Genomic DNA, 24,312 nt, shown 5'->3' on the forward strand with positions numbered 1-24,312 from the left:
GGGTAGGTGTGATGTGGTATTGACAAGAATGTATATTTTGTGTATTTGAAGTGGAGAGCTCTATGAATATTTATTAAGTTTACTTGTTCCGGATCTGAGTTCGAGTCCTTGATATCCTTATTAATTTTCTGTCTCATTGAATCTAAGTCTCGTATCTGGGTGTTAGGATCGTTAGCTCTTGTTGTTGCATTGATCCTTTTACCACTATATCTTTGTTGCTTTAAAATCTATTTTCTCTGATACGAGAATTGCAACTCCTGCTTTTTATTTATTTATTATTTATTTTTGCTCTCCATTTGGTTGGTAAATCTTTCTCCATCCCTTTGTTTTGAGTCTTTGTGTATCCTTGCATGTGAAACAGGTCTGGATGTAAAATGCCATTGGGTTTTGGCTGTGTCTTTTGATTGGGGGATTTAGTCAATTTAAATTTAGGGTTACTGCCATTTGATGTTGACTGGCTGTTTTATCCATTCGTTGGTGTAAATTCTTCTTTATGTTGGTGCTCTTTACTTTTTGGTGTATTTTTAGAAAGGCTAATACTGGTTGTTTCTTTCTGTGTGTAATGCTTCTTTCAGAAGCTCTTGTAAAGCAAGCTTGGTGGTAATAAAATCTCTGAGTTCTTGCTTGTTCATAAAAGATTTTATTTTTCCTTCAGTTGTGAAGCTTAGTTTGGCTGGATATGAAATTCTGGGCTGAAGGTTCTGTTCTTTGAGAATGTTGAATATTGGCCCCCACTCTCTTCTGGCTTGTAGAGTTTCTGCTGAGAGATCTGCTGTAAGTCTGATAAGCTTGCCTTTGTGGGTAACATGACCTTTCTCTCTGGCTGCCCTTCGTATTTTCTCCTTCGTTTCAACCCTGGTGAATCTAACGATTATGTGCCTTGGGGTTGCTCTTCTTGAGGAATATCTTTGTGGTGTTCTCTGTATTACCTGGGGTTGAATTTTGGCCTGCTTTGCTAGTTTAGGAAAATTTTCCTGAATAATATCCTGAAGGGTATTTTCCAGCTTGGATTCATTCTCTCCGTCACATTCAGGTACACCTATCAAACGTAAATTTGGTCTTTTCACATAGTCCCACATTTCTTGGAGACTTTGCTCATTCCTTTTTATCCTTTTTTCTCTAATCTTTTCTTCATGTTTTATTTCATTAAGTTGGACTTTGACCTCTGATATCCCTTCTTCTGCTTGAACAATTCGAGTGTTTAAACCTGTGCATACTTCTCGGAGTTCCTGTATTGTATTCTTTAGTTCCATTAATTCACTCATACTCCGCTCTAAGTTGTCTATTCTCAATAGGATTTCATCAAACCTTTTTTCAAAGTTCCTAGTTTCTTTACGTTGGGCTACAACATGGTCTTTTAACTCACCGAAGTTTCTTATTATCCATTCCTTGAAGAGTGATTCTGTCATTGGGATGCGCTCGTTCTCCATCAAGCCTTGTTCCACTGTTGATGTGGAACTGTGATCATCTTTAGAGGGAGAGGCGTTCTGATTTTGAGTGTTCTCAGCTTTTTTACGCTGGTTTCTTCCCGTCATTGTAAATTTATCCTCCTGTCTCTTTGAAATTACCAACTTTCAGATTAGGTCTCTTGAGTGGGCGTCCAGGTTGTTAGTTCCCAGGGCCAGAGCAGCGGCGTTAAAACTGATGGTGCTTTTCTGCCCAGGATTCTCCTGTTGGGCTTCCTTCTTGTGTCGGCAGTAGGTGACTCTGCCTTCCTGGGGCTCCAAACCTCGGTCAGAAGGGAAACCGGTCCTGTTTACTCTGCGCCGAGCGCTCCTGCGCAGAGGTGCCGTCACAGACGCTGCCAGGCTCTGGTGTCCTGCTGGGGACCCGTGCGGGTCCTCCGAACCTGTTTACTTTGCTCAGAGAGCTGCGCGCCAGGTGCCGGCGGAACCGCTGCACCGGCCACGAGAGTCGCGCTGGCCACCCCTGTGTTTCCTCCACTGGGGGATCTCCTGCTCCGTGAGCGACCAGAATTTGTCTGAAAGTGTGGCGTCCTCTAGTTCTCTGCGCCTTCCCTGAGAGCTGCAATCCTGGGATGTTAATGATCAGCCATCTTGGATCGTTTTTTCCTTTTTTTTTTTTTTTTTTTTAAGACAGAGTCTCACTCTGTTGCCAGGCTGGAGTGCAGTGAGGTGATCTCGGCTCACTACAACCTCTGCCTCCTGAGTTCAAGAGATTCTCCTACCTCAGCCTCCCACATAGCTGGGACTACAGGCATGCACTACCAAGCCCAGCTAATTTTTGTATTTTCATCATGTTGGCCAGGATGGTCTCCATCTCTTGACCTTATGATCAGCCCACCTCAGCCTCCCAAAGTACTGGGATTACAGACGTGAGACTCCGTGTCCAGCCAAATTGCTACCTCTGCTTACCTGGCTGAGAGATTGGTCCAGATTGCTCATCTGACTGGAAGTATGTCAGGCAGTTCTTCCACAGGTTATTTTTTTTTCTGATGAGGAGACAGTGTGTTCCCTCTGTGGCCCATACTGCTGGAGGCCACCTCCACCATGTGTCTTAGCTGTTTGGAATGAATCCCATAGTCTGAGAAACAGAGCAAAGGGAGGCGAAGGACACCTAGAAGGGCCCGTAGACCCTGCTTGCAGGCATCTCAGAGGCAAGACCCATTTAAGCCTGGATACAACACTTCATGAAACACTTTTTTTTTTTAGTGAGGTCTTTTGGGTTTTCTTACTTTCTCTTGCACTCAAAAAGCTCAAACACAGAGGCCTTTCTTCTTTCAGTGGGTCTCAAGTAAGTCTGTTTCAAATCATTATGGGTGCTGTTATGTCCAGCTGTTCATTACATTGCCCCTGCCTTTTCTTGTATGGCCATCTGTGGCTTTCTACCTGTGTGCACCAAGCTTCCCTGCCACACCCTCTGCTGTCATTCCATACACTGCCAACACCAGCCTTCCCTGTACCCAGGATGGCGACTCTGCCACCAACCACTACCACTTAGCTTTTTCCCTAAAAACCCCTTCCTCTTCCCTTTTAACATTCTCAGTGGTTTGTCTGAGTCTATATGTGTTTCTTCACAAAGACTGTAGATTCCTTTGAGGGCAAGAATCTCTTTATTCCAATTCCTGTTGCCTAATATCACAGTTCACACACAATAGTCCTCCACAAATATTTGCTAAATAAATCAAGTAAGATTTCTCATCTCTCTGACACATCATTCTGGACTAGAGGGAAGATACTAAGTAAATTCCCCTTTATTCCTTTGCTAGTGCAATTTGCTACTCGCTGACTTCTCTTGCCATTTCACAGCATGCTCTTCCCCGCTTTGCGTTTAATATCAGTACTGTAGAGTGAGTTGCCCAGTGAAGTGACCACTGGGTGGGAGGTGGGAGGTGGAGTGTTGGGGCTTTAGCCTTTCCATACTCACATTGCCTCCTCTCCAGCCTATATGAAGACATCTACAATTTGAGTTAAAGCCTGGTATTGGCACTGCATTTGCACCGTAGAGCAAAACACTTCCTCCTTTACTGAAATTTGGGAACCACTCATTATAGTATTTATATATGATGCATGCATTTGATACATTTAACTTATTTAACCAGTGATTCTATGTATGGCACTCACTAAATGCCACACACTGTTCTGGGTATGTTAATTACATTAGCTACTTCCTCCTCATAACAACTTTGTCAAATAGATACAGTTATTACCATCAGCCTCACTTTACAGATGCGGATGTAAATGATTAAGGAACTTGCCCAAAGTCACAGAGCAATTGGTGGCTAAGCTGGTATTGGAAATAGCAGGGTAACTCCAGAATCCGTGTCCTAAAACCACTGTACCCTGCTGCCTCTAAATATAATCAGGGTAGGGTCTACACCGCACTCTCCTACATCCTTCCAATTTGAGTTGATGTTCTTAATTTTCAAGCCCCTTGAGCAGGAGGTCTCCTTGACCTAACTCATCCAGCATTGGTGGATGTATGCTTAATAAATATATCCAAGCTTGTTGCTTCCTTAAGTTTGGCTTGAATACAGGTTTATTTGTGATATGCTGCATAGCTAATTGTTCACATCATACTCAATGCCAGTCCTAAGATTTGGCTCCTGAAAATATATTTTCAAACAACCTAGGAACTGTGCCAACAATTAACTGTAATTACACATTGTATCAGTTTCGAGTACTAGAAATGACTGGAAGGCAAAATGTATATTATTTAAAATGTTAAACTGACAGTAAATAAAATGTGATCCTACCCAAAATAGAGATAAATAAAATTGCATGTCCCTCTTCCCTTTTTTATTGCCTTTTCTAGGTGTCTGGGATTACATGGAATATTTTTTGTTTCTCATGATTTCTAAACTTTTTCTTGAATTAATATATGTTTAGCTGCCCATAAACCACCATTTTCTGTTCAGCAAAAAAGAATCAAATTCAAACTCTACTGTGTGAGTTCACCTACAATGAACAGAACAAACATAAAAGATACCTGGGAGGGGGGAGGTTATTTGATGCAAGAGTTATTCACAGTACAGTGTTTGGATACTTTATGGAGCCAGTTCTTGCCTGTAGGTATCTCCAAATTGAATCCCAGGAATAACGCATTTACAAATAGTGAGCTTAAATAATGAACACATTCATCCAAGCCCCTTCCTTATGTACTTCCAATGGCTTTCCCTTGTAACAGATAAAGACCCTGGGTAATTAATTTGCCAGCTTGTTGGGTTAAGTTGGTGATTTCCAACACTATCAATATTTTATAACAAATATATTTTTAATACATTTTATTGCATTTTAGGTTTTGGGGTACATGTGAAGAACACGAAAGATTGTTACATAGGTACATGCATGGCAATGTGGTTTGCTGCCTATAACAAATATTTTTAACCCCTTTTGTGTAAATAAAATTTATGAATAATAAAATCTATATATAAAAAATCTTAACAAATGTGTCTTAATATTAAAGGGAGAAATTGATAATGATATAACTGTTAAAATTTAATAATTATATCTTCATATGCTAATTATAATAAATACTTGATACTCCATTACAATAGAATAAATAATAAATTTGGCAGACATTTGTACCTAATGTAGATTCACCATAATGTAGTATGTAATATAATACGTAATGCTATATTATGATATGTGTGAGAGCAATATAGACTGATACAGTTGTGCTGTATTGGTGATTCAAAGTGATTATACAACGTGTAACCTCTCAAATTATACAGTAGTTATGGATCTAAACAATTTGCTATGTATTGAAATGTACTTTGTGCTTATATGTCAATGGAGTTAGCATCTATGCTCATTAGAAGCAGGTTTTCAAAACCTAAATAAATGTCTTGCATGACATTCAAAAGCTTGTAGGACATGGGGAAATTTTTGTTCTGCAGAACTGTCCTGAGCAGTGCGCTAGTCTAGCCATCTTAGCCCTACCTTCTAAAGGGCAATAGTGACCTTCAGTCATTATATCATCAAGAACAACTGCCATTCACTATCAAAATGCCTTCTATGGGGTGATACACTCTGCATTGAAAACCACTGGATTAACTCCTAGTATTAGAATTAGCCCCAAATAATAATTGTAATTTATTCTCCTGGCTTCTTGTAATCCTTGAAAACAAAAGGAACATCTACAGTAAAATCGTCAGTAATCGGGTTAGCTATGAGACTGTAAGTTCCACAAGTGTAAGGGGTAAATCCACCTAGTGTGTGCAATAGCTCAGCACTTAACACAGATCTGGGCTTTGCTAAGTCTTGCTTTTTCTTTTTTGAGACGGAGTTTCGCTCTTGTTGCCCAGGCTGGAGTCCAATGGCATGATCTCGGCTCACCGCAACCTCCGCCTCCTGGGTTCAGGCAATTCTCCTGCCTCAGCCTCCTGAGTAGCTGGGATTACAGGCACGCACCACCGTGCCCAGCTAATGTTTTGTATTTTTAGTAGAGACGGGGTTTCACCATGTTGACCAGTATGGTCTCGATGTCTTGACCTCGTGATCCACCTGCCTCGGCCTCCCAAAGTGCTGGGATTACAGGCTTGAGCCACTGCGCCTGGCCCTAAGTCTTGCTTTAAATAACGGGCTTAGAGGTCTTGGTTAGTGAAAAGATATACACTATTTAAAATAAATAGTCTTGTTACTTTCTAATACATATGACAATACATAGATGTTCACTAGAATTACAGTTAAGAAATATTTGCAAACACAATTTCAGTTGTTTGAGTGAGTGATGTTAAAATGTTTGAAGACGGCTGAAATCTATCACAGATCTAGAATCCTCTTGTCATTTTGGATATGGAAAGAAAACATGTTGCATATACTGTATGAGCTGCAGTCTTGGCCTAAGAGGTTTGCTTAATCTTCACAATGGTCTGTTAGGTAGCTATCATTTATTAACCCTACAGGAAACTACGATAGGCAAGCAAATTATCTGTCAATAGTCAGACAGTTAGTTCAATGTCAGAATGGAGCCTAAATCCAGAACTGTCTGATCCCCAGGAAGTCATGCTGCTCTCCTTCTTCTTCCTCCGCCTCCTCCTTCTCTTCTTGTTCTTTGACAGAGTCTCACTTTGTTATCAGGCTGGAGTGTAATGGCACAATCTTGGCTCACTGCAACCTCCACCTCCCAAGTTCTCCTGCCTCAGTCTCCTAAGGAGCTGAGACTACAGGCACCCACCACCATGCCTGGCTAGTTTTTGTATTTTTTGTAGAGATGGGGTTTCACCATGTTGGCCAGGCTGGCCTTGAACTCCTGACCATATGATCCACCCGCCTCAGCCTCCCAAAATGCTGGGATTATAGACATGAGCCACCGTGCCTGGCCTTTCATGGTGGTCTTCTTAAGGGAGGCCAAGCTAGGTTTCTGTAAACCTACATCCAAAGGACCATGAATTATGAATAGGTGAGGTCTAGCTTCATATAATTTTACTCTATATGTATATATAGAGTTGTCATGGCTTTTAAATGCCATATTTCTAGTAGTTCAGTGGTTTTCACGTTGATCGTGTTCTTTGTCGGTTCCCAGGATTCAAGTTCATGTGTGAGATCATATTAGTGAATTTCTCAAGGGCAGGGGCTCATGCCCTGGATGGCTGAGTCTCTGCAACTTAGCACAGTACCTGGCACAAAGTAGGTGTTCGGTGAGTATTTGTTTAGTTGAATCTAATTGAATGATATTTCTTCTTTTAGGCCATGGCCTTACACAATATTTCAGCGAGGCTTTGACCTGGTTTTGGGAGAGCAGCCTTCTGATAAAATATTCAGGTAAGTGATTGTCTAGGGACTCAGGTATGTGTGTGTGCAGACCCTGTGTTCCACTTCCCCCTGGGCTTACTTTCCTAATGGGAAAGTATAAAAAGGGAAACACCTTTAGTTGTTACCACCACCTACTAACAAAAGTGCCTGCCCCTAGTCATGCCCAGGGGCAACATAGAGGACTTGGAGGTCAGGCAGATTCTGTTTGGGCCCTGGCTTCCCTGTTGGCCAGTTCTGTGAACCTCACTAATTTACCTAACCTCTTGAAGCCTCCAGTCTCTGCATGTGTTAAATGGGGCTATATTACGTGCCTGGCTAGGTTATTATGAGGGATACATGAGATAATGCAGGGAAAGTTCCTGGCACAGAAACTGGCACAGAGTAGGCAATTAATGTCAGTTTCTGCCTCTCCATTTTACATCTAATTTGCACCTTCCTCATAGAATCTTAAGTTGTTCAGAATGAATCTCTCCCGCCCCTGCCTTCCCCTTTTCTAAACTCTACTTCATTATTATTTTCTTTTACGTACTACTTTCCTGATCAGATTGGATGTTTCTAGTCCCTCCCAAATTTCTACCTACATACCTGGGAATAGCACATATTAGAAAGGCCCACAGCAGAGGAATAATCTGCGTGCCAGCCAGGAATGATTAGATTTTTATAAAGTTTAATTCATACTAGACCTTAGCTGGAACAGTATATTTCCAAAATAAGATCTTGTCATCCATTCATTTTGTAAGTCTATCATTCACTTAACATACATTTGCTAAGTTCCTTCTAAGTGCTTGGCTTGACAGTATGGACATGAATACATGTCCTCCTTGAGTAAGTCCTCTAGTAAAGGAAGTAAATAGTCCTGCACAGGCGGCTGATGGAAAAGGATGAATTCAGCTACTGCATGCCTTTTCTGGAGAAATGATGAGCAGTGCAGGGCAAATGAAAGACTTGCACCCATACCATTTGCTGAGTCTTACTTATTCACTGCTGCCTTTCCAAGCACCTTCCCAGACGATCTCTGTCAGTCATTCCTCGCCTAGGTGTCAATTTTTGCTCCTCCATTTGCCTCCTAGAGCTTACCCTTCTGCAAAGCTTCTACTGCTCTTCCTGTAGCTCGGGGTGGACTCAGCTTAGCCACAGCAATGTTCTCCTAAGGCACGTTCCTAGCTAGAGTGCAGATTCACAGAACCACTTCCTCAGAGGACTTTCTTTTGTCTTTCTCTCCTGAGTGTCTGTCCCAGGGAAGGCTAGGTCATGCTGATGGCATTGGCTACAGGCTGCTTTTGAGGATTTGTGCTGCAAGAGATGTCAGCTCCATTCCTTGGACTGTGACATGGGTATTAAAACTTTCCAACAAGGATTTATCATTCAGCTGATATTTTCTTTCTTTTTCCTACTGCTGGTCTTCTAGGACTTCAAAGGGTGATAAAGATAAGGCAGATGAGGAGCCTAGTGGAATTTGGCTGATTGATGTGGTTAAGTTCCCCATTCCCTAAAAGTCAGAAACTAACACTTTGAAAAACAAGGGGCTTAATAAAATTACTAGTCAAGCAAAGCCTGCATGAAAACTGTTTCTGTCCCCACAAGCACCATTTATCTTTTTTTTCAAAGTTGCTGGCTGCCAACTGTATGTGATAACCAAGCCCCATAGAGGGGATCAGTTGTGTGGTCTGACCCATGAGGTCAGCTATCTCAGGAGCCAGTGATTCAGAATTTTTATCCTTAACGTGGAAATAACTAGCCTCTCAAATGAAAGCCATGGGTCACAGTCTGTTTATTTTAGGTACCAAGAATTTTAATCAAAACCACTTTGGCATCTGAGTAAACAACCTACCAATGACCACTCTAAAACATTCTGTGACCTGGTCAGTAACTGTAATTGGCTACTTATTTGCTACTCTGCTCTGTCGTGATTTAGTGTCCTGTTGAATTCCAAGCTCCTGAACGTCTCTCTGGATTCTGAAGTAGAGTTTAAATTCTGCCATTTAAATATTTTTACTATTGAATGCCAACATACACCTTCCTTTAAATGAGCTGCTCTTCTAGAGAACCTTTTGTTCTTAGTTGGATCTGTTTTCTGACTGATCCAATATCTGCAATAAATTGAATATCTCCCACTCTGCACACTTGCTCATACCCTTTCCTCTAGCAAGAATGCATATTTTCCTTGTAATATAAATACTACCAGTTTTATGGTCCAGATCAAGTCTCCACCAAACTCAGCATCTATTGAATACCTACTAATGCAAGGCACTGTTACAGAGGCTGCAGATATAACCAAACAAATATGACCAAGATAGTCTCTGACTTCAAGCATTTAGAGTCTCATCCAGAAAGCAGTCTCCAACCCTAGCCCTCTATGACAGTCCCCAGTGTGCTTTAAAAATGACTGCCAGTCATACCCAGAGCAAACCAATTAATTCATAAGTTCTGGAAGGTGTGGCGAGGGCATCGGTGTTTTTTAAAAGCACTGTGGTGATTCTAACCTGAAGCCAGGATTGAAGAACATTGCTCTAAAATGTCCCCAATCCACTGTACCAATCCACAATGGCTTTACCCCTGCAAATGCCTATTATTTACTGATTATACTATGTATTCATCAGTTATTTTATTTAATATTTATTTTTCAATTACCTATTTTTTCCCCAATGAAATGATTTTCTTCTTGAGAGAAGGGGTGGTGTCTTCTATCACTTTAAATATTTAACAACTAACATGCAATCTTGAACACAGCAGAACTTCAATAGATGTATGTAGATAATCATTTCAGATATTTCCTAAAAACTTCAACCTAGAGTAAGAAAAGACCGTGATGTTCAACTTAACCTTGGTAATCTGCAATCCCAAATAACCTGGGAACGGCCCAAGCTGGACTCAAAGGATCCAAGAGGACTCTGAACCTACCAACTGAATCTCCACCAAACCCCTTCCAGTGCCCAAGAAGTCCTTTCCACTGTGGTTAGGATCACTCCTTTCCATTAGACTGTGGGGAAAGGGATTGATACTGACCAAATTGATCCCACAGAGACCTTCCTTCAAAGTGAGGCTGCATCCCTTGGAATAATTCCTCATCCTGGAATAACCTGCTCTGAGGAAGTGTGTGGAGATGCCAGGTCAAGAGTAATTGATCCGTTTCCTCACATTCCATTTAGCGGCAAGCCGTGGTGAGAGCACAGTCCTGTTCTATGCAGCACTCTCTGGTGAGTGTTTGCCTCTGGACAGGACTTTCTTCTAGCTCTAGTTGAACACAGGACTGTGTGCAGGACTCAGCGCAGAGCTGAGTCATCAACTGCACTGGTCACCACCAGCTGTCTCCAGAGAAGGCCCGAGTTGGGAAAGCATTCTCTAGATGCTCACCCAGCTTCTCTTGGGTAGCTTGAAGTTGTCCTGCCAAATCTGTATGAATGAGGGACAGATGAAATTTTAGGACACAGCTTTTCTCTGACAGTTGGTTCTATATTTGGTTTTTGGAGTTACTCAGTAGATTCTGCTGATGAAAGGAAACTTTAGAATTCCGTAGGCCTGAGCCAGCATGGGCTGGAAAGCTGCTGGGATCCATACCTGAGAATCAGACCAATCCCAATTTTCCCATTTATAGAGGGTGACCTTGGAGAAGTGACTAGCCTTAAAAATTAGTTGATACATTGGTAAAATGGGGCCCGATGACCAGCTTCAGAGGAATGTTAGAAGGATGAATGAGGCCGCGCTACAGAGCACCTACCCCTTCATAGTTCTCAGCAAAGGTTTAGTCTCATCCCACACCTGACTTTGCTTCCCCTACAGGGTTTCACCTTGATCTTACCAGAGGCTGCTTTTCTTACTAACATGGTTCAGTGCAGTGTCTCAGGAGCTGCTCTGCACACAGGAGGTTTCTCACAGTATCTAATTCATTTCCACCTTAACCTTTACATCCATTTAAACCCAGAGGTTAACCTATAGCCTGCTGTACATGAAGGATAATCTTCACCTCTGCCTCCACCTTTAAATTTGAACATTGAGACTGTGTTCCCCAGAAACTTGTACAAATTAAAGAACCTAATGAAATACCCTTATTGACCAGTCAATAAATATTTATCGAGTGACCTCTTTGGGGCAGAAATTGTGGGAGGGATACAAAGATAACAAAGAACTGTCCTCTGCCATCCAAGAGAGCACAGTCTTCTAAGTCATGATGGACATTTGAAGAGACAGACACAACTCATCATCTCAGGAGCAGCAAGGGGCTCTGGGTCAGGTGCACAGACTCAGCCCCTTGTTCAGCCTGAGGCCCTGCTGGACTTTCTGGCCTAGGATCTTACCTCAGTCTGCAAATGATTAGAAGTCAAGCAAAGAGAGGGAAGAAAATCCAGAAAGAAGGACTATTAGGAGCAAAATCAAATATGTGAGAAAATCAGGACTACATTAGGAACTATAGTCAGGTCTCATTGTAAGAGCAGAGGGTGACCCAGGGTTTGCTGAAAAAAGAAGCTGAAGAAATTATCAGCTACTGGGGGTGACCTCTTTGGAGGTTGGGACTTTATCCTGTAGGTACAGGGTACCATAAACAGTTTAAGTTGGGGAAGATGTAATTTACTTTTCTCTTAGGAATATTAGTGTATTCAGAGGAGGAAGAGAAAACTGTCAGATGGATGGGCATGGAGCCTCCTCTTTCAAAAGAAAAATTAACCATCAGAAATGTACCAGAACTGCCAACAGCTTCCGAAAGTCAGTTACATAAATTATAAACCACAGGTCACAGATTTGTTGCTCTGCATCAATGCAAAAATTGTAATTTTGAAATCAAAATAGAAAACAAAAATGTATTTTTATATCCAATAAACTGCCTTCTCCTTGATACCATTCAAACTTGTAGCTATTCTCTCCAAAACAGTATAATAGTGGTGGTGCCCCCACTCCAGCCTGCCTGTTAGAATGCTTCTATCTCAAGGATGTCCATTATGAAATTCAAAGTGAAATTATACAAATTCTCGGAGGTTGTTTTCTTCAACCCACATTTATCCTTAAGTCCCAGATTCAAGGTACCTTGAGGCAATCAGCCCTGAATGGGCTTCTTAATCTTACCAGATGAAGCATGTGAAGCATGTGGGTGTGTGTATGTGCGAGTGAAGGGGCTGTCATGCTTCCAATTTTGCTAACTGCTTCACAGAAGAATAAAGCGATAGTCTTCTAATGTCCCCTAAGTAACAGGCTTTCCTCCCCTAGTACAGGCACCTCTCTGCACAAACCTACTGCCTCATACTCCTGTGAGTGGGGAGAATTGAGAGCCTCTTTCAGAGCCAGAAGTATCTCTGACAGTTCAGGGCTCCTTAATGCAGAGAAGTAGGGGATCAAGAGTCAGGGTAGAAATGGGAGCAAATCCCCTAAATCCTGGCCACTTCCCTCCTACCAGTGGCTCTGCCTGTCCCCTGGAAGTCCCCTGCGTTAAGCTGCCACATGTGCCACACCCCTCCACCTACTGTAGGGCCCAGGACTCTCTTTTAGGATGTGGGCAGAAATCCTGTGGCTTGGCTGCCCTCTAACTCATGAGCCCTAGTCAATGAGTCTGCTGTGTGGCCAGCTTACTGAAGAGGGTTACATTTTTTAAAATAAAAGGTCTCAAGTCATCAGTCTGGTTTCCTAGAATTTCAGACAACCTGTGGAGGACAGAGGGTTGTGTATGGGTTAGGGAAGAGAAAGGAGCAGGATTCTGAAATGGGGCTGTGTGAGCAGCTAATGGAGCCAGCTTCTGTTTAATTGTAAGCATCCTTCCATTGTTCCTCCCTCCACATTAAGTGGGGAGGGGATGCCAGACTGCCACAGCCTCCTCATATCCCACCCACACTGGCTTTCATCCTGCAGACTATTTTTGACTATGAACACAGAGCATTTGAATGCCTTTGAAATGAAATGAATGAATAAACAAACAAATAATCTCTCATTTTTTTAAGCTCTCCCTTGAAATGCCAATTTATTCTTTTATTCCTTTTAGCCCTTGTTGTAAGAATTAAAAAAAAAAAAAGTCTTCCCTGTATCCCAAGGGTTAAGGAAGCCAAGTGTGTGGGTAGGAGTGCAGAGAATAAATCCAGGCCTGTTTTGTTCATTTGTTCATCTGCTCTTCTCTCCGCCCTGGAGGCTCTTGGCTTTAGTCATTTCTGTTCCCATCACACAGAAACTGTAGAGGGGTGCTTTCTTTCTTTCTTTTCTTTGTTAGGGTTCCTCCAGTCACAGAGAGATGCCATTGCTGCCACTGTGGGTGTGCAGCCGTGGGATGGGGATGGTGGGAGGCTGGCATCTCTCTTCAGTTGAAATGCTTCCAATTATATCTGACTCAAGACAGGGGAAGCCCAGCTTCAAATCTGAAGAAAGCTGGAACTTGCTTTCTATGACTTGATTAAAAACTACTTCTAACAGCTAGTGAGCAGGCACCATAATCAGTCCTCCAGCTGCCTGGCCATGTGAGCAAGGGTTGGCCTCTCTGCCTTCTTAGAACTTAGTCATGATACCCATAAAATGGCAATCTTTCTGAAGAAGACTGCAAGGGGTGAGAAGAAAGCAGCTAGTGATGGAATGCCAGATCCCCCAGTGGTGGGTGGTTATGCCCCCAGTCATGACCACCTGGTGCTGGGTGTCCCTGCAGATTCACCTATACCCTTGGGGAGGGCATGTGGTTGCCCCTCAGCAAGAGCTTTGTGATTCCACCAGCCGAACTGGCCATCAATCCATCAGCAAAGTGCAAGACGGACATGACTGTGATGGAGGATGCTGTGGAGGTCAGGTGAGTCTGGCTTCAGGGCTGAGGCCTGAAATTGGCTTGGGAAGCAGAATGAGAAACTACATGAAGGTTCTAGGTGCTGAGGAAGGAGTCACGATAAGCTAAAAGGAAAAATTGGCAGGCGGCCTGCAAACTCCCCCTATGTTGTGCGAGGATCTGCTTTTTATCTGGATCAATATTGCACATCCCAAGGCTCATTCACTAGAAGAAGACTTAGAGTTTGTAAGCCCTTCTCACATACCCTAAGGACTGACAGGCAATAAAATGTTAATTTACTTGCCCAAGTTTAGACCTCTTTCTTTGACCAGGCGTTACAGACATGGCTCATTTCCCAGATACAGAGAATGTCCATAATTTGCTAGTTCAAGGCTTGGAGTATAGTTGATCTTCAATTTTTATAAGAGAGAGTAAGATACAATTCAGTTGACTAGATAGGAGCATGGAATGTAACACCACTTGTTGATTCTGGAATCTCCTTGACTCCTTTCTGCCTCCCACTCTTTCTCCCCACAGAGAGGAGCTGATGACTTCATCCTCCTTCGACAGCCTGGAGGTTCTCTTAGATTCCTTTGGGCCAGTGCGCGACTGCAGCAAAGATAACGGGGGCTGCAGTAAGAATTTCCGCTGTATTTCAGATCGCAAGCTGGACTCCACTGGTTGTGTGGTAGGTCTGCCCTGCCAAGCTAGTAGTTTTTGTTTGGGGAATAGGGGGGAAGGCACAGGGGAAGACACAATGCAGATATACAGGTAAAAACGTGCTGTGATCCCCAGTTGCAAACACCAGCTAGTGTAAATTAGTGATTTTCTCTTGATAAGGATGAGAAGCTACTCATGAGTCAGTCAGTCAAGAAGTTCTTATGGAGAACCTACTATGTGCAGTCTAACTATTCAAGAAAAAATTTAGTTTATGAAAACTAAGTAACTGCTTAATCGGATGACATTGACTCTAAATGTGATAGAAAAATTTAGGAGAAAACTACCTAGAGCTAGAGTAATGAAGGAAGTAAGTAACGCCAGGAATGCTAGTGAGAAAATAAAGAATAGTAATGTAAGAAAACTGTGTCCCCTCTGTGACAACAGCAACGAGCACCTACTTCTTAAGAGGTGGGCTTTTATAATATTCTGTTATCAGCTCTATGGACTCCATCTACTGTGGCTGACTCACACCTGTAATCCCAGTGCTTTGGGAGGCTGAGGTGAGAGAGTCACTTGTGGCCCAGGGTTTGAGACCAGCCTGGGCAACATAGCGAGACCCTCATTTCTACAAAAATTATAATACATTAGCTGGGCATGGCAGTTTATGCTGATAGTCTTACCTACTCTGGAGGTTGAGGCAGGAGGATTCCCTGAGCCCAGGAGTTCAAGGCCGCAGTGAGCTATGATTTCACCACTGTACTTCAACCTGGGCAACAGAGTGAGACCCTGTCTCTTAAAAACAATGATACTATTAACTAGTAAGATGATTTGGGCTAGAGTGAACTAAGCTGTCTCCCACATCATGGATATGAAGACTGTACTGCGCCATGCAGAGAAATGGAGGCAGGAGCAGAGGAATCCTTTGGCTACTGGCTCCTTTATGTGGGCACTATTGTCTGTTTCCATCCCTCCCTTCTTTGAGGGCAGAATGATACAGTCCTCAAGAGAGGAGAGGGAATGGGACAGAGGAGGCGGGGAGGAAAGTCATTCAGATTGAGAGCAAAGAAAAAGAAGAGATGATTCACTGGTAGCTCTACTGGATTGGGGGTTGGAGCAGGAGCTTCCGGTTCTGGGGAAGATGTGGTGCCCCATCTCACTTCCCAGTCTGACAGCTGTGCTATGTGAGAGGACCCAGAGCAAGGGCAAGCTGTGAAGATGATGCCATCTTTCCCCTCCCCTCTTACCCATCACTGAGCACCTGCTCTGTTCAGGGAGCTGCTCTCAATCAAAGACAGATATGTGTTGGTGCAGGGTGGAGAGCTCCCAACCCTGAGGCCTCCCCAAACTTTTATCGATGAGGCAGCAGTTGCCAGGAGGCTGATTCATCTGAGAAGGAGGAGAAAATAAAGAAAAAGAAAGGGAGAGAGAAAGCACTCAGGGGCAGGTAGGAGGAGAACCTGCGGGTTCATCATAAGGAGGGGAAAGAAGAACAGGAAGAACTGTCAGGAAAATACAAAGAACAGTGCTCTTTAGGTCGTGGTGGCCAAGGGGGAAGCTGATGTGTCCCACAGTGCTGCCTTCCCTTTGGCTGGTCCACTTCCACATGTCTTCAGCAATGAGCTCCCAGCTGGGATCCTCAGGAGACAATTTTACTATCTAATGGAGCTCCCAGCTGAGACACTTTTTTAAAAAGCTATTTGGCTTATATTCCTTCATCCAGATTTCAGCCTTACATTTCTTATTACTGTCTGGAGTCATTCTAAGTGCTGAAACACTGTGTTCACATGTGCACCTCTCTCCCCACCCTCTGTAGCCACTGCAATATGAGTTTGAGCATGCACTTGCATTAGCAGACACACACAGGTAGAGGCTCTCCCTCTCTTGCCACTTCTCTGCCCCTTCCTGAGTCTTCCCATCAGATGCCTTCTGTTGGTGATCCTAGCCCCTTTTACTTGGCACTTAGCTGTGCTGATGGATTTTTATACTTTTAACAGTGATCTGTGAGACAGAGCTAGCAGGAATAGTTCTGATGAATATGCATTTGCAATAAGGCTGCTACATTTTAGAATTGGAGCCACTGCAGAAAGTCACCCGGTTATATCAGTATTTGGTATTAGCATAACACTTAGAAGCCACTGGACGACATGGCTTCTGGAGAAGGAGGGGCAGGCAGATTGGCAGATACACTCAATTCCTTTTTTTCTCATTGGGTGTGAAGCATGGGCTTCCTGAGGTAGGAGGGCGGATGGGTGAGAGCTGATGTGTCCCACATGACCCTTGTTACCCCACTGAGAAGGTCAGAGACTTGACCTTGAGGCTGACCCATCTCCAGTGAGCATCAATGCTGCCCTAAAGCTCTGATGTATCAGCACAGTGGTCCCTTGTCATCTGGAAGTGGACCAGGGGCAAAGGCATCAGGTGCACCAACTACACTTTGCAGAGAGTTGGCCCGCCTTCCTCCTCTCCACATAAACTTTACTTTCAGTCCTCTGAGTGCTGAACTGAAAGTCTTCCCAAGAAAGTCCTATTTTTATGAAAGGAGAGAGAGATGAGAAACTGAACACGCTGACACTTACGGAACCTAAGGAAGGAGCAAAGATGTGAGCAGAGGCAGAGCGTGTGCCTTTATATTTTCCTGGCTGGATTCAAACCTGACAGGTGGGATTCATGTTTGGTCCACATAGGCTGCTCAACCTTCATTCTTTCTAGGAAGCAGGACACATTTCTCAGTTATGCATGGACTCCCACAGGGTTAATTGCTACACAGTTAATTGCCCTGTTGTTTATATAGTCTCTGAGGACAGGTAACAAATATCCGTGAAAGGCACAGACCTGTACAAACCACAGTCACACCATTGCAAGCCACACTGCTCTCCAGCAGCCACCGATTGCTAACATTTCATGAGGGTTACCAGAGCAGAGGTCAGCTACCCACTGCTGATGACCAAATCTTACTCATTGTTCTTAGTGTACAGGGTAAGAGCTGTGTTCCTTACTGGTGATGTACAAGAACAGCAGTTCTCTGGTCTATTGAGTGAGCCCTATAGGGTCTTTCAAGAGTTCTTAAATCTTACTGCTTCTGTAACAAATTACCTCAGATTTAGTGGGTATAGGTTATGCACATTTATTGACTTACAACCCTGTAGATGAGAATTCAACATGGATCCCACTGGGATAAAATCAAAATGCCACCAGGACTGCAATCCTTTCTGGAGGCTCTAGAAGGAATCCCTCTTGCCTTTTGCAGATTTAGAGTTCACCCATATTTCTTGACACATGACTCTTCTCCATATTTAAAGCCAGCAAGAGTGCATTCTTTTGACCATTGTTCTGTAGCACATCCCTCTCTCTCTCCAATTCTGCCTCCCTCTTCCACTTTCAAGGGCTCTTGTGATTGAGCCCACCTAGATAATTCAGGATAATCTCCCCATTTCAAGAGCCTTAATTTAATCATATTTGCAAAGTTGCTTTTGCCATGTGAGGTGATACTTTTACAGATTTCTAGCAGTATACCAGGGATGTCATTGGAGGGAGCATCCATGGGAAATGGCAGTGGGGATGGGAGCAGCCTTGTCTGGCAGGACTCCAGCCTCCCTGCTCCGAACTTTAGCCAGAAGTCTTCACTCTTATCAAGTCTACCTATTGAGGTTTCATATAAAATGTTGCTTGAATCTTTGATAATGATTTTTAATGCAATACAAAAAAAGAAGGAGGAGGAGGAGGAGGAGGGGGAGGAGGAGGAGGGGGGAAGGAGGAGGAGGAGGAGGCCGCCCATGCCCTAATGCTCCTTCTTTATCTTCCCACTCATTCTGAAAGTGGCCAGAAAATGCCTTGGCTTTGTAATTCATAAGATTGTACACAAGTGAGCAGTCTGTGCCATGGATGGGGAAAGGTCAGCTACTCATTTCCTCATGTGTTGAACACACGACCTTCCTTGCCTGAGCATTATGCTCTGATGAGCTTTGAATTACCCAGTGACCCTGCCGCCCTTCCCTCCACATGCTGTCTACAATGGTATCCCATGACATGTGTCATTTCACCTCTACTGTAGCACAGATGTGTGGAGACCATCACGGATTACCATCTCTCTTTCTCTCTGTAGGACAGTAAGCAGAAGAGTATGCCTCAGAGGCTTCTAGAGAAATGGAGGCAGGAAGCTATCACAGTTGAAATATAAATTCAACTCTATCAAACTTTTCCCCTTGGGAGAAGTCCTGCATGGCTTGAGCCCGCACGTCAGAACCCATCAAAAAGTTTGGGAATCATTATTTGTGAAAGAAGTGAGATTGCCATCTAGTAAAAGAGAACCTATTTCTAGTAGGAATTATAGTTGCATATCTTATGAATCATCTAGGTAAGGTGAGGTAGACTCGGCTGCAGGAATCTATCCCTTTTCTCCCAGAGGTTCGGAATATGCTCATGTGTTTATCTCTCATACTCATCTGCTAACAGAGCACCCACTTCATAACCTGGAACTGAAGCATGCATCTTAGTGAGTCCTAGTGAGATTTGACCAGCCTCCTAAGTAATTAATCAACCAACAATCATTGGTAGGAAAAGACGGGAAAGATGGCCAAGACAAGGAGTTGAATGAGAAAAATCATTTTAATCGCATTAGCAAATTATGCCTTAGACCACTAATAAGTCGAGAAGTCATGAACATCTCATGAAAGATGATTAACCTTGTGTATTTTAGGGGTCACTGAAATATGAGCTCATTTGTTCAACCTTTTTGATGGGGAAAAGCTGCGGCCATAATAAATGGAGTTTTCTTCCTAAGCCCGTAGTTTATAAAGTCCCTGGGAATGCTAAATATAACCTATGTGAAGAAGGGTTAATATATGACCTTGGGGCTCTCTCCTGAGCACACAGTTCTCTTTCAAGGAGTAAGTGGAGGGATTGTTCACGGCAATGAGAAAAGAATATCCAGCCCTTGCAAACAGCAAACGCATGCTTCTCCTGGAGGCACGATTTCTTCCTGACAAAAGGGCTCTGGCTACAAACACTTGTAAGAAGAAGGGCATGGTTTGGAGACTCTGGTTTCTTTGTATTTAGCTATAGATTTTGAGGGAACCCAGAATGTGGATGTAACAGCAGAAAGAAGATTCAGGCAAAAAACAAAACGAATTTATACCATAGGAAACTCCTTAAAGAATGCGTGTTCTGGTTCCCAAGGGTTAAGAAGAAAACTATTTTGGGTTTTAGGCTTTTTTTCCTGGAATTTTTTCTAAAATGTTTTACTCTGAACTGCAGCCCAAGGAAGTTACAGTGCAGTAGAGATAATTGCATCTTTTTCAGTGATTGAGGATCTTGACTTGCCATCAAGGCCATCATTCTGGATAGATTATGTTTTGTCCTAAAATATCTATGCTCATAGCATTTTGGTATTTCATGTGTGTGTATGCATGTATGCTGCTGTGTGTGTGTGTGTGTGTGTGTGTGTGTGTGTGTATTTGAAAAGAGAGAGAAAAAAGAAAGAGGAAAAGAAAATACTAGGCTGAATCTAAAAATCCATAATTGACCCCAGAATATACTCAGGAATTCCTTAAAGCGTTCAGCAAATCTACAGGATTGCTTTGCTTTGTTGACACATTGACTTTGTTTCTTTAGGGATTCTCATGAGTCCAGGTTTTATCATACTAGAGAAGCAGCATGGCGGAATGGATGAAAAACGCACATGCTTTCAGGTCAATCTAGGCCCAACATCTGATCGTCCTGTTTCCACCACTGTGACCCAGACAAGTTACCTTGTCTTTCTGAGTCTAATTTTGTTCATCTTCAAATTGTGGAAGATAAAATGTACCTGTGTTATTGGTTTGAAGATATACATGTAGACCATTCTACACAACAAATTGCTTAATTTCTGATAGCTGTTAGTACTATTTTTGGCTTTACTGATAAGAAAAGAAAAACTTGGACAAGGCAGCTAACTCTGTCTTTTCTCCAGGTCTCCTAAGAAAGTGTGACTTTCAGCTGGTCCAATTTGGGATAGCAATGGTCGTTTAGACATGAAGGCCAGGCAAGATGTGGTTTTGGAACTCTGAAACAAAGCCTGCTGGTGTTTCATTCAACAAAGTCTTTGTCAAAAATCGTGCTTGAAGGAGAACTCTGAAAAAAAGTGGGTGGTTGGAAAGATGGGACGTACTGGCTGGTGACTGAGATACCCAGCTGGTACAAGGGCTGAAACTATGTGAGGTGGGACTAACAGGAGGACTGGCTTTATCTGTTTAATGGCTTCTAGCAAGCTTTCTAGAAGGAGGGGGGAAAAAAAACCTCATGGCAACCAGTGCAGCCCATTTAATTCCAACGAAACTTTCGTGTCTTCCATGTTTCCATCCTGCATCCATGCCTGGGCAGTGCTGAAGCCAGCTCCATCTGGCCTAACAGCTGGATGGCGAAGGAACTTGATGGGTGGGAGGCTAGCAAAACCTGGGGTGCAATCCTCAGCTGCCTCATTTGCTTGTTTACCATCATCTGGAACAGCTGGGTTTGCACAGCATGGGGCAGCCTTTGGAAACTTCTTTAAATGCTGTTACCTTCTAGCACTCCAGCTGCCTTCATGGGGAGAAAAGGGGATGGACCAGGCTGGGAGCCTGGCAGGCCCACAGGGGGCCATTTGTTGGGGAAATTACAGAATTAGTGTTAGCAAACAGTGCTTATCCTGCCTCGTCATCTTCAACTAAGAAAGAGGAGGAAGGACAGGTGAGTTTTCAGAGGCACACCTACAGCAGCTCCGGGCTACTAAGGCAAGGTGCTTGGCAGCAAAGAGAAAGTGGAAACCAGGCAGTAGGGAGGGAGGGGAGATGTGTAAGACTGTGTTTCATTGAGTTTAGAAAGTTTTGTTTTAGTTTGGTATTGGTTTTGGAGGAGCGTTAACTAGTTGATGGTATGTATATAGCATAGTGATTAAAAGCCCCAGAGTTGGAGTCAGATCTGGACAGATCCCCAGCTCTGCCCCATTCTTGCTGCTTGACCTTGTGCAAGTTATTTACCTGCTTCCAGGCTGTTTGGAAGGATCGGCTCTAATGCAAATGTACAGAATCTGTCGCACAAGCAGAAGGAACAGGATGGGGAATAAATGTCACTGACTTTTAAACAGAGCCGAGTGCAGTGAGAAGAGTTTGTGAATTAATTGACAATGTTAATGGTTTTCTTATCTCTAAATAGGGATAATATAGGGTGTTGTGAGATAAAATACCTAAAGTACTTAAGCTTCATACCCAGCCCCTCATAAGTGTTCAGTAAATGGTGACTACTGTGTAAACGGCTGAGTATGGTGTGAGCTAATGAGGAAGCAGCTAAGTCATGGACTCCACAGGCAAGCATGGTTCTGCCAGGAGCAGCTGTGTGACTTTAGGAAAGTGAAACTCTGTGCCTCAGTTGCCTCCTAAGTAAAATGGGATGATCACACTGCTTACCTCCTGGGGATGTTGTGAAGGTCACATGAGTTACAGAGCAAGTTTCACTTACTCTCTGCGTGGCATTAAATAGGTGATGTGTAAGTGCTGCAATTGCTCACCAAGTCCTTTTGTCTTTTCCTGGGGAAAGGGATCTCTTCTTAGATTTTCTCTTTGCTATAATTCCTGAGGAGTATATTATTGAGGACAAGATAGTGCAGAGAAGCTAAATATTTTGCATTAAAAGTATCCAGCCAAACCCAAGTGCAGTGCCTGTGGGTGATCATATAGGAGGTACCCTTGTCTGCCTGTCTTCCAAAGAGCATCCCTGACACAGGGAGGTGATGATTCAGCTACTCCCACTATGAGTGCAACTCCCCTTCAAGCTTACAGGGAAAGTTCACTTCCTCCTGCAGGCTGGAAGCCCTGGCTCAGTCCATTCCCTCCATCACTGCTGTTTGGTACCAGTGTTGATAAAAGGGCTTTACATATTAAAAAAAAAAAAAAAAAAAAAAAACAAAAAAACAATACCAAAGCCAAACAGCAGCACTCCTTTCGGGTAGCCCAAAGGAATCTTTGCAAATGCGTTCTAATTCTGGCCCATCACTTCCACTCTCCTGCCAGCCAGAGGCCCATTCGGGAAGCCAGCACACCTTGGCTCTGTCTTACTACAGTGCTCTCTTCCAGCCTTTTTGGAGGAAGTGTCTTTAATGCAAATGTGTGTGATCAGTGTCCAGAGAGAAGCAGCAAGATGTCAGAAAAAGGTCACTTGTTTTTCAAAGAAGTCCACTGCAGTAGGAAATTCGTGGATTACTTGCCAATGTTAATAGTTTCAAGGCTGAGTGCTACAAATTGGTGTCAGTGGTTACACTCAGTTCCCAGAGACCTCAGTTCCCTGATTCACCGATCTATGTGGATGCTTTCTGATTGTGCTAGTGCCCATCTGGACTCAGTCCCATGAAGGACAGCTCCGGCTGCTATGACCGCCACATCGGGGTGGACTGTTCGGACGGCTTCAACGGTGGCTGTGAGCAGCTGTGCCTCCAGCAGATGGCGCCCTTCCCAGATGACCCCAACTTATACAACATACTCATGTTCTGTGGGTGAGTTGAGCTGCCAGCGAGGCCACCTGGCGTCCATCTGTCCCAGGACGCAGGACTATCCATGCTAAACCCAGGAAATGTGCATGAGTAGGTCACCCTAGGTCATCCCTTAGTCTCTGAGGAAAGATCCTCTGGGACTGGAGGAGGAATATTTTTAAAGTCTGAGTTGGGTGGGACCTAAGTCCAGTCCAACCCCTGTAGATGAGGAAACTGAGTCTGGGGTATTTCCCTGCAAGCGGAAGTTAACTACATGGTTTACTTAAATCATCCTCCAATTATACCAGCATTTTCCAAGTTGTGTTTTGAAAGGCTATGTTAATTAGTTGTTTTGTGACAAAAGGTTTTCATAGTTTAAAACTTGGGAAAGAGTGTGCAAAACTAGTCAATTCTCAAACAAGGCAGGTGGTCTTAGGACAAATGGAAACGTATCTAAATTCTGCCCCCAAAGTCCCAGCATTGCATGCAGCCACTCCTCCTGAGGCACAGTTATTCCTCTGTGTGAATAAGCTCTTTCCTGCAGACCAGCTCTCTCACCCACCCCAGTTCATCTCTTCTCAGGATCACTCTGTAAGAGAGCAGGGCAGGCAATGCAACCTCATTTTATAGATGGGGAAAACTAATGCACAGTGAGGTTAAATGACTCCCTCAGAGCTGGGAAGGTGATAAGTGAGAAGATTAGATTCAGGTCCTCTCGGATTTTTTTTCTTTTTTGAGATGGAGTTTTGCTCGCATTGCCCAAACTGGAGTGCAATGGCACAATCTTGGCTCCCTGCAACCTCCACCTTCTGGGTTCAAGCAATTCTCCTGCCTCAGCCTCCTGAGTAGCTGGGTAGACAGGTGCACACCACCACGCCCAGCTAATTTTTTTGTATTTTTAGTAGAAACGGGGTTTCACCATGTTAGCCATGGCTGGTCTCGAACTCCTGACCTCAGGTGATCCGCCCACCTCGGTCTCCCAAAGTGCTGGGATTACAGGCATGGTGGCTCATGATTTTTTAAAAGTTCTGGGATTCTCTCAAAATTTAAATTTACACTGCTAACTGGAATTATATTTAAAGACATTTTATACTATATTTATAAAGTAAACAAAGATTCAGCTATTCTTCTACAGCCATAGTTAGCTTGTCTATCCTCTCCCCACTCTGTTCTCCCCACTCCCTCCCCTCACCCCTCTCCTCTCTTCCGGCCTGCTAAGGACAGAATTTACTTTA

The 24,312-nt window shown here is 43.4% G+C and overlaps 1 protein-coding gene across 4 annotated transcripts in view; it reads left to right on the forward strand.

The window, feature by feature from the left end:
- Positions 1 to 24,312, forward strand: part of ASTN1 (astrotactin 1) — a 328,578-nt gene that overhangs the window by 212,358 nt on the left and 91,908 nt on the right. For all 4 annotated transcript variants that reach the window (XM_035279096.3, XM_078356254.1, XM_035279094.3 and 1 more), the window contains exons 9-12: positions 7,152 to 7,226; positions 13,831 to 13,968; positions 14,479 to 14,629; positions 22,935 to 23,101. In XM_035279096.3, coding sequence (XP_035134987.1) covers positions 7,152 to 7,226; positions 13,831 to 13,968; positions 14,479 to 14,629; positions 22,935 to 23,101 — 531 coding nt within the window. The remainder of the gene's footprint in view (positions 1 to 7,151; positions 7,227 to 13,830; positions 13,969 to 14,478; positions 14,630 to 22,934; positions 23,102 to 24,312) is intronic.

The sequence above is a fragment of the Callithrix jacchus genome, chromosome 18 (genome assembly GCF_049354715.1).
Source record: "Callithrix jacchus isolate 240 chromosome 18, calJac240_pri, whole genome shotgun sequence".
Taxonomy (NCBI): domain Eukaryota; kingdom Metazoa; phylum Chordata; class Mammalia; order Primates; family Cebidae; genus Callithrix; species Callithrix jacchus.